Below are 18,093 nucleotides of genomic sequence, written 5' to 3'. Positions count from 1 at the left end.
CTTTATCCTTGACTCTGGCCATCTTGATTATGATATGTTTTGGTGTGGGTCTATTTGGGTTCTTCCTGTTTGGGACCCTCTGAGCTTCCTGTACTTGGATATCTGATTCCTTCTTTAAGTTTGGGAAGTTTTCAGTCATGATTTCTTCAAAAACCTTTTCAATCCCCTTTGATCTTTCTTCTCCTTCTGGAACCCCTATTATCCGAAGATTGGGACGCTTTATATTATCCCATAGGTCCCTTATGCTATTTTCATTATTTTTTATTTGCTTCTCTTGTAGTTCTTCTGAATGGGTGCTTTCTATTGCCCTGTCTTCTAGATCACTAATTCGTTCCTCTGCATTATCTAGTCGGCTTTGCACAGCTATTAGATCATTCGTCATCTCTGTCAATGAGTTTACCCATTCTACTTGGCTCTTCTTTATAGCTTCAATTTCTTTTTTGACATATTTTATATCTCTAAACACTATCTCTTTTAATTCCTTCAGCAATTCGATCACTCCTTTTTTGAAATCTTGATCTAGTAGGCTATCGATGGCTATTTCGTTGATCTTTCAGGGGATTTCTCTTGTTCTTTTAATTGGGAAAGGTTTTTCTGCTTCTTCATCTTGCTCATACCTCTCCGGCACTGTGGTTTATGGAGTATCAGTTGTTTATTTTGGTCCTTAAGGATTTTATCTATCTGATGCCTATTTAGGAATAGAACTTAGGAAAAAAAGAAAAAAAAATAAGAGAGAGAGAGAAAGAATTTTAAAAGAAGGGAGAAAGAGGGTTTGAAAACAGTGTATAATGAATAATAGAAGAGTGAGTTGAAGCAGAGTATTAATCGTGTTGAGACGTCCTTTTGAAACCTTTACAAAAAAAGGGGGGGGGAGGTGAATAGATGTATTTGAAACCTGTGTCTAATGAATAGCAGGACATCAAAACCCAAGAGAAATAGAAATGAATTAAGAAGTAAAAATTAAGAGAGTAATAGAAAAGAGAACAGGTAAAAACAGATTTAAAAAAAAAGGGGGGGGGGGGTTTGTCGGTGTTCTCCTGGAGTCTGTGTGCTTTTAATGTGAAGTCTTTCTGTCTTTGTCTCCTGTTTTGGAAGCTCAGCTTACTGTTTTCAGAGGCCCTCCGTTGGCGCCCTCTTCTGTGCTGCTCCCAGCACCTGTCGGCAAGCAGATCGCGCCTCATCCTAACACTGGGTCAGGTGCAGCTCTCTGCTGTGGGTGGGCGGGTCGCTGCCCCTCCGGATGCCGCAGTCAGATGTTGCAGACTGGCTGGGTAGGAGGGCGGGTCGTGCCCCCTCCCAGCACCTCGGTCAGGGGCTGTGTTCCTGCCCGAAAGGCGGGGGGCCGCTCTCGCTCTACCTGCGCCACCGCCGGTAGCTCCGCTGCTCTGTGCGGCTGCGCACTCTGCCCTGGTCGGCGCTCCGCCCTGGTAGGCGCTCCGCGGGTGGGCTCGGGGAAGACTGAGGGACAGCCCTGTCCCTGCTCCGAGCGAAAACCCAGCTCCTTGTTTGTCTTTGTGGAGCAAGTTCTCTGAGGGACCAGGATGGAGGATCCTATCTGCCCCAGGCTGCAGGCCAGTCTGTCTGGCCTTTGAGGCTGCTAAGCGCTTCGGTGCGGATGCAGGTTTCGCCCCTGCCTCTGCCTGGGTGCTAAGTGCCGGAGTATATGGCGGCTGTGCCTGAGCTCTGCCTCTCTTCCCCCAAAAACTTTCCGTGGGTTTTCAGAGATGGGGGTGTGCACCCTTCCCCCGAGAGCACATCAACCTTGCTGTTTTATGGAGGGCCCAGGTTGTTCTGCCCTGTGCACCCACAGCCACGGCGCGCAGCCCCTTGCGTTCCCCCGGGGCTGCCTCCGTGCAGCCACTTCCGTCCTCCGCCCGGCTTGTGCAGCCTGGCCCTGCCCGCCGCTGCCGGCCCGCGTCTCAGGCTGGGTGTCGGGGGGACGCTGTGTGCCCGTTTAACTTAGTTCTGTCAGTCAAGGGCTGCTCTGTACAGATCCGAGCCTCGGAGGCTCCCCCTCCGTCCCGCTGGCCTCTCAGTTGGAGAGGGGAGACCCAGCGAGCCAGCGCCAGTTCTCCTTTGCCGCTCCCTCCCCGCGGGCCCCGTCCCGTGCTGCTTTTCCTTTTGTTCTTTCTTTTTTCCTTTTCTCCTACCAGATTTTTGGCGTCTTTATCTTTTGAAGAGGGCGATGTTCTGTCGGAGTTCCACAGGTGCTCTGGTTGGCTGAGTGGGTCTGTAGATGTGGGTCTTGGTGTATTTGTGGTAGAGGGTGACCTGCAAGCGTCCTTCTACTCCGCCATCTTTTCCGTCTCCAACATAGCTTTGATTACAAAATGTAACAATGACATTAAAAGACTGTAAAATTGTGTCATTCTTTCTCAGAAGTATGGATACAAAAATCCTAAGCAAAATAAAATGTGAGACCCAATGGAATGTAAAATGTATCTTATTTGCGATCAAGTTGGGGCTATTGTAGAAATACAAGATCAGTTTAACATTTAAATACAAATCAATGTAATTCACAATATTGATCAAATAAAGGTAGAAAAAGGATATGATTATCTCAGTAGATGCCAAAAAAAGCATTGGCTAATTAAAAATCCATTTTTGTAAAAATTAGCAAACTAAAAACAAAAGAAAACTTCCTTAATCTGATAAAATGATAGCAAACATCCTATTTAATTGTGAAGTACCAAACACCTTTCCCTGAAATTAGGAAAAAGAGAAGGTCTCCAGCTATCACCAACTCTATTCAACAGTTTACTAGAATTCTATGACTTAAGCTAGAAGTAATCAATAAATCAACTACAACCAAAACAAAATAAAAATATAAGCAATAGAAAAGAAGTAATAATACTGTTCTTATTTGCAGATGGAAGTGTATGTTAAAAACCCAAAAGAATACACAAATAGAAAAAAATGAAATTAATAGATGAATCAAGTTTTCTCAATTCAAGGTCAATATATAAAAGTCAATTGTATTTATATATGTCAGCAATAAATATGACATGAAATGTAAACGATAATGACATTTACAGTAGGATTCAGTAAGTCAAATATATAAGACTGATTCTAGGAGAACATGTACAAGACTTCTATTCAGATACTTATAAAACACTACTGAGAGAAATTAAAGAAAATCTAAATAAAACAAAGAAGGTACCAAGTTCATGGATTAGAAACTTCAATATTTTAAGAAGTCAGTTCTTCCCCAAAAGATCTATAGATTCAATACTATACCAACAAAAGTCTAGAAATTCTTTTTTGGAAATTAATCAGATGATGTTAAAATTTATAAGGAAATGTAATGGACTAAAAATAGCAAAGACAATTTTGACAAAGGAAAATAAATATGGGCTTACATACCAGACATCAAGTGTAAACAGAGAAACTCAAGGTGTTGCTCACCACCAAGTTCTACAAGGATTAAGTCACAACCCACTATATTCACTGACCTACTGCACTGTGAGATGAAATTAAGAGGACAGCATAATGAGTAAGGCCCTCCGTGCTTTGGACAAGTATGCTCCTTAAATAGATAAACATCTCAGGAAGAATTTCAATGACCTTGGATTTTTGCATTTTCCATTTTACAGAAAAGCACTAAAATCACTGACTTGGGATATCTGTTCTTTGTGACTAGCAGTAATCTTTTACCGAGATTTAATCTGGTAATCATATTTAATTTGGTTTTTCCCCTACCTCTTTGGAGCCTTTTCCTCAGAGCTAACTGAATGGCTGTCCACCAGGCTATAGTAAGACTCTGAATTCACAACTCTTATATTGCGTGTTTTTCTTTGAGTTGGCATACATTCTATAACTTCAATAATCAAAGTAGTGTGATATGGCACAGTAATAGAAAAATAAATCAAAGAAACAATAAAAGAAGTTCAGAACGAGATCCACACTTGATTTATACTTGATTTATAAGAAAGGTGGCATTGAAGGGCGGTGGATAAAGATTGCATGTTTATGATTTCAATAAGATGTACAGGGTCAATTAATAGTCATATGGGAAAAGATGCATCTTTTACTCCTACTTCACAATGCACACACAAATAAATGCAATGTGAATTGTTGACCTAAGTGCAGACAGTGAAGAAACATTAAAGGTTTTAGAAGAAAACATGGAAGTATATATTTATGAAAGGCAAAGATTTCTTAAATGAATTGCACACATATACTCACAAAATACTAACCTTAAAAGGAAATATTGACAATTTTTAAACTAAAATTAAGAAAATCTTTTTTTTAAAAATCACCAATAATTAGTTCCACTTCCAGCAATGGTAGTCTTATATCAAGCTCTCTTAGAGTTAATAATTACAAAGTTTGGAAAAAACATAAAAACCAGCCATATGAAGGCAGCAGAGAGTGACCAAAAACTGGGAAAAACTGTATTAGGGTCAGTTTATGAAAGGAAAGGACTATATTGCCTGAGATTTACAAACATACAGTTTCTTGCCAGAGGGCATTGGTCATTCAGTCCAGGTGGCATAGGGGTGCTAAAAAGTTAAGCAAAATGATGGCAATATTAGTTATATTAAAATTGGTACCCTGTGAAAAGTCTTTTGTCAGAAATTTCTAACTAGTTACAGCTGGTTTCAGTTAAGGAAGAAGAAGCCAGAATGATGGAATTGACCGAACACAGAGTTAGGATTATCCCGACTTACCACAAAGCTGTTTTTGGGGTGTAGCTTTAGGTGACAAATCCAAGACTTGGCAATTATTTTTTTCAAAATAGCCAAGTCAAGGAAGTTTGTCATTCCCTGGATGACTCCTATCTTGAAACAATAGAAATATGACAGTCATTAACATTAGTCAGACAAGTTTCATCTTATTTGTTCTCCATATTTCACCCAGCCCAAAAAACAAACCAACACTGGATGTAGCACATAAACCTATGAAACACTGATCATCTTAAAAGCTACACCAGAAGATCCTTATTATCATTATCACTGTCACCACTGTCATCATCATCATCACTACCATTGCCAGTGGCACCACCACAACTATCAAAATACTATGTCCAGGTAAATGGGATTTTAATTGGGAGAGTAAGTCTATAAAAGCTAACAAGCTGCTATAGCGTATCCTCTAGTTTTTTGTTAATTGGTTGCTTTTTATAATTTAGATTGTTATTTCTGGGCCCATGCAATTGTTTCTGAGGCCTAAAGGCCCTGTATTTAGTCTCTGGGAAATTTTCAGAAATTTGGGGGGGGAAACGAATTTTAGCAAAATTTTGCTTACTTTTTATATCCACCCATAAGAACTATTATTTTTGTTCTCTAGTACATAGATTTTGGAATAATGTACTTTACAACACAGATTCTAAATTAGCACCTGGCAAAATACAGGGGGCCTCAAAATTTAAAAGGTTTTCAAATGATTTTCTTTCTGTAGACTCTGCTTTTGTTCTTTTTTTAAAAAATAGGATTGTTTACTACTGCTGAATTGTTTTTGTTTTCATGTGTGTGTGTGTTTTGGGGGACTAATTATGCTTATGACTGAAAGAAATCCATAATGAAAGGGAAAAGCTTATCAGTGCTGCAGTCAACTATATGTATTCTTTAGAACTTCCAAGAACACCTAAAATGGGCTTTCAACGATAAACATTTTATAAGCTGAATATAGTGATTACTTGCATAGAAACTGTCTCAGCTACTTTATGTGCCATGTACATAATTTAGGCTACCTGTGTGAGTCTTTCAAACTTTCATGTCTCAGAAAGACTGAGCTACCAGACTACATTACAACTGACTAATCCAAAACAAATTTCAGACTTTGCTATCACAGTGAACTTTTCTACTCATTAGAAGACACAGATTATTGGATATTAATAAGGTTATAAATATCATTATTAATTACCTTAACTGTATACTCCTTTTAAACTGTGATTTATCTAGTATAAGAAATACCATGCCTAAATAGATGTTTTGCTCTGAGGATGAGATTAAACAACTGAATTCTAGTATAAAAGCATACAAGGAAGAGTTAGGATTAAGAATAGAGAACAGAGAGGAAACAAAACTGGGTGGAGTTGTACAGGTGTGGCATAAGGTACTCATTTATTTTTAAAGGACCTTCTCTACCTAAAAATCAGTTAGTCCTAGAGAGATTAGAACAAAAAGGTTCTCCTGCTCACAGGGAATATATGATTTGCTAAATGTACCCACTGATTACAAACTCTTCTGTTTTGCAAGTTTTGTTTAGGGTGATGCAGAATACAAAGAGATTGAAGAAACAGCTGAGGCTATTTTGAAACTTGAAATCAGATTTTGTTTTTTGTGTGTTACAGGTCTTCGTCCAAATGGACAATTTCATGACATCATATCTTTCAAGCTATAAAGAATAAACAATGTCCAAACTTTATAAAATTAGACTAAGGGTGGCCATATGGCCTAACTGTAACCCTAGACCTCTCTATTTGTATGATGCCAAGTCACAATGTTTTCTGATTATTTTTCATCTAATTGATTGGTTTTGATGATGAATCTTACCTGTCTGTTAAATTATATTTTACAAATAATCTATATTTATTATAGAAACATCAGAAAACATAGTTAAGAATAAAGTAAACAAAAATGACAAAAAGTCTACCCATAATCTTATAATATGGGAAAGTTGCTTTTGACATCATGATGTTTCCCTACACAATTAAACATATAAATGATGTTATATATTTGTGTTTATAAATCTATATATGTCCACACATCTGATGTGGCTTTAGTTTACAAAGATACAACCAGACCACATGTAATGTTTTATAACTTGCTTTAGATAAATAAAAAAGTAAACCAACTTCTCCTTATCAACGTAAGAACACAAACCATGCTATTTTACTCACTGTTGTAACACAGTACTCAAAGATGACTTGCTAAATGGACGAACAGTAATGTCCATCCTCACTGAGACAGTTAAGGCATCTGTGTTTTAAACTAACATAAAGACCTAATGCATAAGTTATAAACTGTGTTGTATGAGTTGGAGGAGAAACAGGTAGATTTAGAATATCTATCATCTGATTTGAGCCGTTTTCCTCCTTTGGTAGGTACAACGTATTTTCCCAGAGAAGATCTTGGCCACTTTGGATGACAATCCTTATCTTCCTTGGAACGATGGCAATCTTGGGAATAACTATTGGTCTCATTGTTCATTTTCTGGCAGTTGGTCAGTATTGACTACTCAATTTTCACCCTTACCACTAAATCTCTTTTAACTCTTAGAAATTGGTAAGAAACAACATGAATATTAAATTTCCTTATGGAAACTTTGTCACTACTATTTTATTTCAACATAATAATTTTATATAATTTGACACCAAAGTTTATAAATTTTTCTGAATTCTGTATTTCCTTGATCCTCTCTGTAAGTTGTATCACCAACTATGGGAGTATGGGCAAGACTGAAAAATTCAATACTTTGGTGCCAATATTTGTTGTCAATAAAGGAGCTTATATAGTAGGTTTGCAGTTAAGCTGTACATTTTTAGTAAATATACCTCAAGCTTTGGAGATCCCTACTCTTCTTGGCTCATTTCTAATATTGATTATTAAAGATATAATTGATAAGTAAGAATGGATAATCCACTAATGGTTCTTCTAATAGTGGACAGTCAAGAATGGTTAAATGGCTGAATGTTCATACTAACTTGATCTTATTTTTAGTATCTTTTATTAAACCTACATTCAGAAAGTTTGGTTTTCCAGTTTATTTTTACTTTTCAGAAAAATTAATTCTAAAATTTGTGTAACTGTTTAAGGTTTTTAAACAAATTTGTTACCTACTCTTCCACTTGATCCTCACAATAATCCTTTGAACTTGAGAGAGCAGGTTTTACTACTATCCCTAGTCTCACACGCAGGAAACTGAGGTTCAGGCAACTCAAGTGATTTGCTTGATATCACAGGATTTAAGTCACATAGCTGAACACAAACCCACATTTTAATACTTCAAGTGTATTATTCTACTTTATCATGATTTTTGTTTTATTCCTCTGAAATATATCACCCTATACAATAATGTCATATGGACACATTTTGCTTGATTCAGTGACAATTCAAGTTTTCTTTCAACCTAGCTTCTCCTTTGTTTCTCCATAATCATCTTAATTTCAAATTTCAAAACTTGTCCTTCATGAGTGTAGTAGACACTCAGACTCTTGCTTGGCATGTTTATCCATGAACTCTCCATAGTCTGAATCCTTCTAGCCTCTTTTTGTCTCTGCTCATTAAAAAATAACATTCTTCACATCATTTCCTTAAGGATAGTACTGAGTTTTCCATATCAAGCCCCCGTGAAGAAGTTCTGTCAATATGTTAGTGGGGACCAGTAGCCTAATTAGTTAACCTTCCAAAATATAGTTTGCATTTTAATAGATCCCTTCTTCTGGAGAAACAATGACTTAGTGGAAAGGAGTAATGCAAAAGAGAGAACTACAGGCATCCTGGCTTGAGTAGGAAGTGTGTGGAATGATAAGTCACCCCTGAATTTCTCTACATGTTCAACCATCTATCATTTCAGATATAAGACTAGACAAGCTTGTATTACCTAAAGTTAAATTAGTTGAACCAGACTTCTTGTGAAGTAAAAATGGACATTCAAACTTGCAAAGGTTGTTTGAAATCATTTTGAAAGATGAACCCTTTTGCTCTAGGATTTTGGCTTAGGAGCTAATACAATCTTTGTTAATAGAGTAACTTGAGTTGGATGACAGCTAGGGGAATATCTCATTCAGTGGTAGTAAACTAATTGCCCTAACTGAGTACATCTATTGAAATTTAATTTTGAGATAAAGATACAGAGGGGCTTGAAGCCGTTTCCTGTTTTAAAATTTTCTGAATATTTCTTTATTTCACAGGAAAGATTTACTATTACCAAGGTAATTTTCATATTTCTGGAGTCACATATAATGACAGTTGTGAAAAAGCAGTTTCAGAAGCCAGCACAAATCTGAGCAAAGATATTGAGACTAAAGTAAGTAAGAGATCTTTTTTATTAACTTTATTATAAATTTGATTGAAACATACATCATGGCTTTTTTGGTTTTTTCTCTTGACAGATATCTACCACATTTCAGAATTCTAGGGTATACAAAGAATATATCAACTCTCAGGTCATGAAACTTCTGTAAGTATAAATTCATTCAAGATTATATGGAAGAAGATGTAGGTAATATGTCACATTAGTCCTGGTTTTAAGTAACAACAGTGATGAAAAACAGAAAGAGAGAGGGAGAGAGAGGAAGAGAGAAGGAGAGAAGGAAGAGAGGGAGGGAGGGAAGGAAGAAGGAAGGAAGGGAAGGGAAGGGAAAAAAGGAAGGAAGGAAGGAAGGACTCCCCATAAATTAAAATATCACTGTATCTAACAAATTTCTGTTCAGGGTAGGAAGTGTTCTGTACAAATCTGTAATCTCGGTACTTGAAGCGGAATTGTAAGGTTGTTGGTGGCAGTCAGTTCTAACTGACTTCTATGATAAAAGATAATTTAAAAGACAATTGTAACTCTACGGAAAATAAAGATTGTCTTGCTATCCATCTACTAGCCACCTCTTTTCCCATTCATACTCGTCTGGCCGTATCTTTCTTAAAATAATCCTCCTTCGGTCTCTTTAATAATCACCATCACTGTAATGACTGTGGAGAAAAGTGAATCTTTACGATAACATTTGTCTAAATATGTATTGTAAGTGTGCCTGACAGTGGTAATGGTGGTGGTGAGAGATGCGGGGAGGCAGGTATCACGGAGCATAGGGGATAAGTGATTAAGGGAGAGAGCATTTGTAATTTAGCAACTGTCAGTATCTATTCTGGAGAAGTCTGAATTCCTTAAAACTAAAAAAAAAATCCAGCTAGACAACCAACCAACCTACTTACCCCCAGACAGACAAAAACGTCTGAAGGCCCTTCAATTGATCCTAATTATTTGAAAATAGAGCTGTGGTTTCTTAAAAATTGTGATTAATATAGCTTTTGCATTGACAGTCTTCCAAAATGAATTAATTGTCTCTCCTGATCAATAAAAATAATGTACTGAATATACAGATAACGGAGATATTCTTATGCTTAGAATTATCTTTCTGAGCCTTCTCATTGTATAGATCCATTGGGGTGGACACTCATAAGAAACTACGGGAAGAAGCTTAGTTCTGGCTCTTGAATATATGCTAGAATTTATCTTTTGAATGCTTCCCAGCCCTGCATTTAAGTTCTTATTTATCTCTTCCTCTAAAATTAAGAAAACATCTGTACAAAACACTATTTTTTTTTACTGTATTATAATGAAATTTCAAGCCAATTATTTGTTGGCCAGTACTCAGTTTCTCATACATGTTTGAAATATTCTGATTTCTAACGTTCACATCCTCTTTCACAAACAATACCTCTAAACCAATTAGAAGATTTTTAAGGATCCTTGAACTTTATATATACTGGGACAATATCTGTGTATTGTTTTTTAATATATGTAAAGGCAATATAATAATTACAATGTGGGAAATTCAGTATGTTCATAAGACATCTAAAAAATCAGGAAGTAGCACATGAGAACATTTCTGTTTTGTCCAGTCCTAATCCCAGTGGTTCCAGTGTACAGTTACAGCTGACATTCAAGTTTCCTCCAGCAAAGAAGAATAGCATGAAGCCTGAAATAGAAGCTATCTTACATCAGATATTGAAAGACAACATGGCATCCTGGAATGCAGTTCCCACCTCCCTTAAATTTATAGGTATTTCAACTATTTTAATTATTTTCTACTACTTAAGTATCTAGACTATTAAAAAAAAAAGTACCAGAAAAAATGTACTTAGGAAAAAATTTACTTAGGAAAAAATAGTCTTTCCAAACTCTGGCACTCCTACCATTGAGTTGATAGTGGAAAGGGTAGTGCTATGGAATCTTTGTCTGAACAGTGATAGGAAGGAGTGTTGAACCACAGATATGCTTGTGAGTTTGGGAGGGTTGGGTATTATGGATGGAAAAGGGGGTGAAAGGTAGTAATTGAAGCATTATTCTCCCTACCTTCTACTTTTGTCAGGATCTCATTATAGGAAACAGACTTAAGTGTTTTCTTGATCATTGAGCTGAAGATTGTAGGAGTAAGTGTGAAATTGAGGACAGAGAGCTCTTATTGATTCTTGTAGAAGAATGGAAGTAATCCTACTAAAGAAAAACTTGTCTGAAATAATTCCCCAGAAAACAAGAGAAGAAAATGACAGAATTTTGTCTCAGTGCAGAAAGTAACATTTGTAAGCATCTTGAAGGTCCTGCATTTGTCCTGAAACTCTAACTTGGATTGTTAAAAGGTCTATTTAGGTGGTCTAAGCTTGTGGTTCCATAGCCCAGTTTTGTGGTTCTTCCAGACTGACAATTGATCCTAGTGTCCTTGAAAGCTATAATGGCTGCCAGCTGCCAGTCACAGGTCCTTTGCCTCAGAACACAGACCCTGTCACCAATGGGCCACTCATGACAAGTGAGTCTGAGGCAGAGCTTCTGAAAGAAGCAATACAATTCCTTCGTGAGTAGTTGTTGGGAAAGAAGACTGTACCAGTTACTGCCCCTCTGTATCCCCGGGATTTAAGAGTTAGCACTTTCTGATGTGTCCTTTTTTAGTTCTCTCTTCTCTTTCTCTCTAAAGTCTCTTCCCAGTGGAAAAGAGACTTGAATTTAAGTTAAATTCTCAAAATTTCATAATTCAGTCTTAGTAATGAGATGACTTGCAAAGAGTAGGATAGGCCCAATGTAATTTTAGTTGGATTTTTTTCCTTTAAAATATAGATAACTCTGAGTATTTCAGAGTAATGAGAATTATCTAAGGGAAAGAAATCCAAAGATTATGCCCAGTGCCTCTTTTAGTAAGAGTATAAGCTTCTTACTTCACTAAATATTTTACTTCAACTATCATAAAACTGAGAGCTTTGCTTTTTTATTTCCTTTTCCTGTACTACCTGGTAAAGATGTGGAGAGATGGCCAGAATATAACAAGTAAGAGTGAGAGGGGTTGATAAGCAATACACGAACTAGCCTGAATAGTTAAATGTTGGCTGTAATTAGGTTAGGAAATCTAGTCCTTGGGTTGAAGAGAATTGCATGATGATATTTTATCAACTTTATTTTTTTTTAATTTCAGAAATCAGCAAGGCTCATGCTGAAATGCTTACAAACAACTGTAAGTTTAGAAACTTTATTATAAATTTAATACACTCACAAACAGTTTTCTATCATTTTTCTAGAAAGTATCTAGAAGCACCTCAGGTGGAAATCTATAGTAGTTTTTCAAAATTATTGGATATACTAGATATTTATTGGGAATTCCTTTTTAAAAAACACTGACCATTTGTAAGTGGTTGTCCAAAAGGGTGAAATGACAACTGTTTGCAAAGAATGGAATCATGAAAAATATCTTGTTTGAATTAGTTAATATATAAAAAAAAGGGAAGGAAAAAGGACAACTTAGGATAATAAGAAAATGCAAAACTAGGCTATAGAAAAGTACGTCTATTATAAGGTAAAAAACAGTTCTGTACCTTTTAAACAAATTCTCTTTAAAGTATCATGGGGCCCACAACATGGTACATCCATGCATTCATTCAATCAGTGGATATTTCTGGAATATCTATTATCCACATGGGGCTTTACAGACAGCACTGTACATGCTATGCAACATACAGACATTAATGAAGCAAAGTTTCTACCTTCAAGAACTTTGCAATCTATTTGGGGAGAGTAAAATTATAAGACAGATACAATGTAAGTCAGTAAGTGAAAGACGTTTAAGACTGAAAAAGAGGAAAAGTAAACATAACCCAAACGAAGATGGAGTGGACTACCATGATATGAATACATTACAGGAAAGAGACAGCATTGTTAGGAGGTGCTGAACAATCACTGAAGGGTTTCAAGTAATGTTTTAAAAATACTTCTTATAAAGCATAATCACAGATACCTGCTCTTGTATAAATAAATCTTTTCTTTAGGTTGTGGGAGACAACTGGCCAACAGTATTACATCTGGCAATCGAATTGTGAATGGGAAAAAAGCCGTGGGTGGGGCCTGGCCGTGGCAGGCAAGCATGCAATGGAAGGGCCAGCACTACTGTGGTGCCTCTCTGATCAGCAGCAGGTGGCTCCTATCTGCAGCTCACTGCTTTGCTAAGTAAGTTTGAAAGTTTCACTAAATGTAGGAGTCTAGGTGCAGGCCTATTTCGGATAGTCTGTGGGGGTTAACTTGAATGTGTGAAGTTTGCCAAGCCATATGAAATTTACAAATACTTGTATAATTGAAGGGCAGCAAAGAAATTTAAATTTGGAAGGGGGGAAAAGTGAATGGAAGCAAATTAACATTTTCTAAAAAGCTGCTTTAGCCCAATGTTAAGTGCTTTACTTACATCATTTTATTTAATCATAATAGTAATTCCATATGGAAGGTATAATTTAACCTATTTAAAGATGAGGAAATCTAGGGTTCAGAAATGGTGATGTAACTTGACCAAGATCATACAGCTCTTAAATAACAGAAATTGAATGTGAATACAGGTATGTCTGACTCCAGTTACAAGGTGCTTATTTGTCTTGTCCTCTGGGGGGTTACAATCTATTTGAAGAAATTTAAATGTGATGTATTAAAAGTAGAAGGTGGCATGGTGTATGTACAACACAGGTACTAAGTTTGATGGAAACCTGATGACAAGAGAGAACATATCTAGCTGAGGTATGCAGTTGTAAGATTTGATCCAGACTCTAAAGATGAAAGACTTGATTGATAGGGTGAGTAGATGAGAAAGGATAATAAGCATTTCGAGTTGGGAAAATAGCCTTCTTCAAATGTGTTGACATGAAACAACACAAGTTGTATTCTGTGGACAGCAAGCAAAGAGAATAATTTGAATCTTAGAGGATTTGTAAAAGGAAACATTAGAAAATATGCTTAGAAAATGTAGTTATATCTGGGATCGGGAATACTTCTAAATGACAAGATGCTAACTTACTGGAAAAACACAGCTATTGAGTATGTGGAGTCACTGAAGATTTTAAAATGGGAGAAAGACTGAACAGTGTCACAGTTATAGGAAGGTCTTGAAACCCTTAAAAAAAAAACCACCAAAAAAACCGCCAATACCTGACATTTTGAGGAAGGTAAAAATGGTTAGATAGGATGTTAGGTCCTAACTGAGAAAGAATCTCAGGGGAACTGGAGAAACTGGTCAGAAAATCTAAATTAGAAGCCAAGAGGCATTGACTTCGTAAATGTAATGTGACTGTGTTAAAATAATTTGCAATTTTAAAATTTATGGAAGTGCCTGGAGACTGCCACAGGTTCTAGGAGTGCAGGGTGTATGGTAGGAAAGAACAGTGATTCTGGACCCCTTCCATTGGGGCTGCTCATGTGAGCCCTACCCAACTCAAATGCTCAGAAACTGGACGGGGCTGAAGCAGCAGGAAACATCAGTGACTCTGGTCAGGAGGATTTGTAGAAAGCTAACAGCTCTAATAGTCCTTAGCACTATTTTTATGTGACTGCAGCATTTATAACATCCCCACGTCAAAGACAATTTTTAAAAATAAGAATTTAAGTGCTTTATAAGTATTGTTTGGGAAACTCATACCTTAAAATTATAAGATAATAACCTCTGTGAACACCCCAAACTGAGTGAATTTTAATTGAATTGTGTCCTCCAGGAAAAATAATTCAGAAGACTGGACTGTCAACTTTGGAACTGTAGTAAATAAACCATATATGACAAGGAAAGTCCAAAATATTATTTTTCATGAAAATTATAGCAAGGCTGGGGTTCACGATGATATTGCCCTTGTGCAGCTTGCTGAAGAAGTCTCTTTTACGAAATACGTTCGTACGATTTGTCTTCCTGAAGCCAAAATGAAGCTCTCAGAAAATGACAGCGTTGTAGTTACAGGATGGGGAACACTTTATATGAATGGTGAGTTTTTCTGTAAATATGTAATATCTTCACAGGAATAATATTTAATCAATCAGTCAATCACTTTCTCACACAATTAACCAATCAGTAAATATACTGAAAAGAAAACAAAGTGATGGGACCAAAAGCATGGTATTGTTTTCAGTTTCTGAAATACCTCTGAGAATGAGAATTGGAAAAATTGGAATAATGTATGCAGCAGCCAGATAATAAACATCAGAAAGAAACCAGTCTAGTCAGGGACTGGCTGGCTCTTGGTGACCAAAGAATCGGCTTTATTCCACAGAAGCTCTTTGTATCAACAAACAAGGTTAAGATCTCTATAATTTGCAGAATTTATTGCCTTTAGGTCCTCTTCCAGTAATACTTCGGCAGGCCTTTCTGAAGATTATTGATAACAAAGTTTGCAATGCTCCACATGCGTTATCTGGCTTGGTGACTGATACAATGCTGTGTGCTGGATTTATGTCAGGAGAAGCTGATGCCTGTCAGGTACCTCAAGAAATATTATCAAATCATTTTTTCCCAAAGTACTAATTCAGTGGTAGTTTTTATCACCACACAAAAAAATTTTTGTCTTAATGATTTTCACAGAGTAACTTCTTATTTCAATCCAGAAAGCAAATATTTATTACTCTCATTAATGTACCAGATACCAGCGTAGATGCTGAGGATGCAGTGGTGAACACCATGCCTGCCCTCATGAAGTTTTCAGTCTAGGAATCCATACTTACAAGGTGATAAAATAAGTTTGGCTCTATTTTATGGGCACCCTGCCGACAAGAATGCTGTCTCTTCCTTATGGAGAGATGCAGCAGGACGTTTAGCACGTGCACGTGACATCTGTTCTTCAGAGGCTTCCTCATGGAGCAGCTGAGGCACTTTCTCCATAGTTAAGGCTGGACTCATTAACAAAATCAAATCCTAGTCTTTCCAATCCAATATTTAGCTGCTGTAGGCAATGTATTCTGGTTGGTAGTTGCCCTGGGTTTTGAAGAAACCCAAGAGTTCCACAGTTCTAAGCCCAGAGGGTGGATGTTTGCAATGCCCAGGGCATTGCAACTCCAGAGGAGAGGTAAAAGGAAATTCTTGGACAAGACACGAAACATTTTTCCCTCTTTTCTTCTAGAATGATTCTGGTGGACCACTAGCTTACCCCAACTCTAGGAATATATGGCACCTTGTTGGAATAGTAAGCTGGGGTGAAGGATGTGGTAAAAAGAATAAACCAGGTGTCTACACTCGGGTGACTGCTTATCGTGACTGGATTACCTCCAAGACTGGACTCTGAAAGAAATGTAACCTTGGAATGGAACATAAAGACAACTACAGGATATTCTTATCTATTGTTTCAAAATCTTTTTTGATTGTTGGTATACTAATCATTTTCTTATATAAAAATGCATAAATATCTTGATTAATGTTTTATCTAAAGCACTATCCATTTATTTATTGATCTATTTAACTAATTTAGGAAACAGGAAGAAAAAAAGAGGATGACCGTAATATTTTTATTAATAGCCTAGTTCTGATGTATCTTACCATTATATTCAGAATAGACCTTTATTTTTTAGAATTAAAGAAATACATATTTTGTTGGTATGAGAACATATGCTGGATCTACCAAATAAATTATTTTTCATTCTATATATTATAAATGCATTTTTTTAAACCAAAATACATAAGACAAATAATGTATATTCACTTTTTATTTCAATGTGAGATAGTTTGTGTACCTTGTAAAATCATATGATCTTGGAATGGAGGGGAATGTCAGAGGTTCAGCTAGACCGAGTGTCTCAATATAGAGATCGAGAAACTAAGAAGAAAAATTATTTCCTTAAAGTCATTCTTCAGTCTCTCTGACAAGTTGCAACCCTCATGTGAATTTTCCCTCGTAGAATTCAAATCCAAAATCAGTCAGGAATTTTAAAATGATTTTTAAGTTGCAATTATTTATATAATATTTCTTCATGTCCTTTTGTCATTTGTTTGTATTCCTTTGCAGCAAGAATAATGTGAGGTCCTTGAGGGCAGAGGACTGTATGGCATCTATAGCTCTCCTCACAGTGCATATGCAGTGGTGTGGAGGACAGACTCTGTAATCTCTGCAAATAATTCACCTTTTGTAATTTCCTAAAATCAAAAAGTAGCTTAAAAATTTAAAACCAGCTAAAACAAACCTAAAAACTCTCTTCCTTCAATTGTTTGTGATATTACTCTTCTTTTTTTTTCCTTATTATAAATTATGACTTATGATGTACATAATGATGTGAAGCCAATCCATAACTAAGTGAGACAAGGTGGTGTTTTTTCCTCCCCTCTCCTTTCTCAGGCAGGTCACATGTATGTATTGAACACTCAGTGCGTTCCAGGAACTGTCAGGTATGGACACAGTATCATCTTCCAAGGATGCTGCATTTAGTGGATAAAGACAGGCAGTAAGCACACACATAAGACAATTTTGGTTTGTGGTAAGTGTTAGGAAGGGGGAAAAGGTAATATGATAGAAAAAATGGGGCAGATGAGAAGTACTTGAGATCTGGTAGTATGAAAACTTTTTCAAAAGAGTAGCATTTGAGCTGGACCTAAACAATGAGGAGGCAAAACATAAAACATCTGAGAGAAGTCCGAAGAGAACAAGTGTAAAAGCCTCAAAAGAGAAATGAGCAAGGTGGTTGTGTCAGCAGAAAAAGGCCCAGTGTGTCTGCCAGTGTGTCTGAAGCCTGGTGGGTAAGTAAGAGATGGGTAGGAAAGAATTTGGAAGAGGCAGTTGAGGGCCAACTCAAATAAGGATTTCTAATGACCTAGGATTTTATTTTAACTGCAGTGGGAGACCCCTGAGTTTTCTGAGCAGAGAAGCAAGAGAGATGATCTAATACATACTCTGAGAAGATTGCTTTAGCTTTGATGACGAGGGTGGGCTGGAGTTGGAGGTGAAGGCTACACAGAGAAGCAGGAAGAGTAGGTAGAAGGCTGTTGCAATTTTCCTGGAAAGAAATGAACAGATAGATACTCACCCTTTTCCTTGGGTCAAGAACTTATCTAGGTATAAGAACAGAAGGAATCCTTTTATAATGCAACTCAAAGTAGAGAAGAAAAGACAGACTTACAGGATAATGCTACTCCTAAGAGATATAAGAGGTATTAGTGGCTGTGTA

At 36.8% G+C, this 18,093-nt stretch overlaps 1 protein-coding gene across 1 annotated transcript; it reads left to right on the top strand.

The window, feature by feature from the left end:
- Nucleotides 1–6,878: 6,878 nt before the first annotated feature.
- TMPRSS11B (transmembrane serine protease 11B) lies at nucleotides 6,879–16,223 on the top strand. The gene is made up of 10 exons (XM_064490451.1): nucleotides 6,879–6,889; nucleotides 7,049–7,167; nucleotides 8,858–8,973; nucleotides 9,059–9,126; nucleotides 10,563–10,723; nucleotides 12,125–12,163; nucleotides 12,972–13,149; nucleotides 14,673–14,932; nucleotides 15,282–15,424; nucleotides 16,062–16,223. The coding sequence occupies exons 1-10, from the start codon at nucleotides 6,879–6,881 to the stop codon at nucleotides 16,221–16,223; spliced, it is 1,257 nt and encodes a 418-aa protein (XP_064346521.1).
- The last annotated feature ends 1,870 nt before the right edge of the window (nucleotides 16,224–18,093 follow it).

Source organism: Camelus dromedarius, chromosome 1 (assembly GCF_036321535.1).
Source record: "Camelus dromedarius isolate mCamDro1 chromosome 1, mCamDro1.pat, whole genome shotgun sequence".
NCBI lineage: Eukaryota > Metazoa > Chordata > Mammalia > Artiodactyla > Camelidae > Camelus > Camelus dromedarius.
This window is presented reverse-complemented; position numbering and strand designations above follow the sequence as displayed.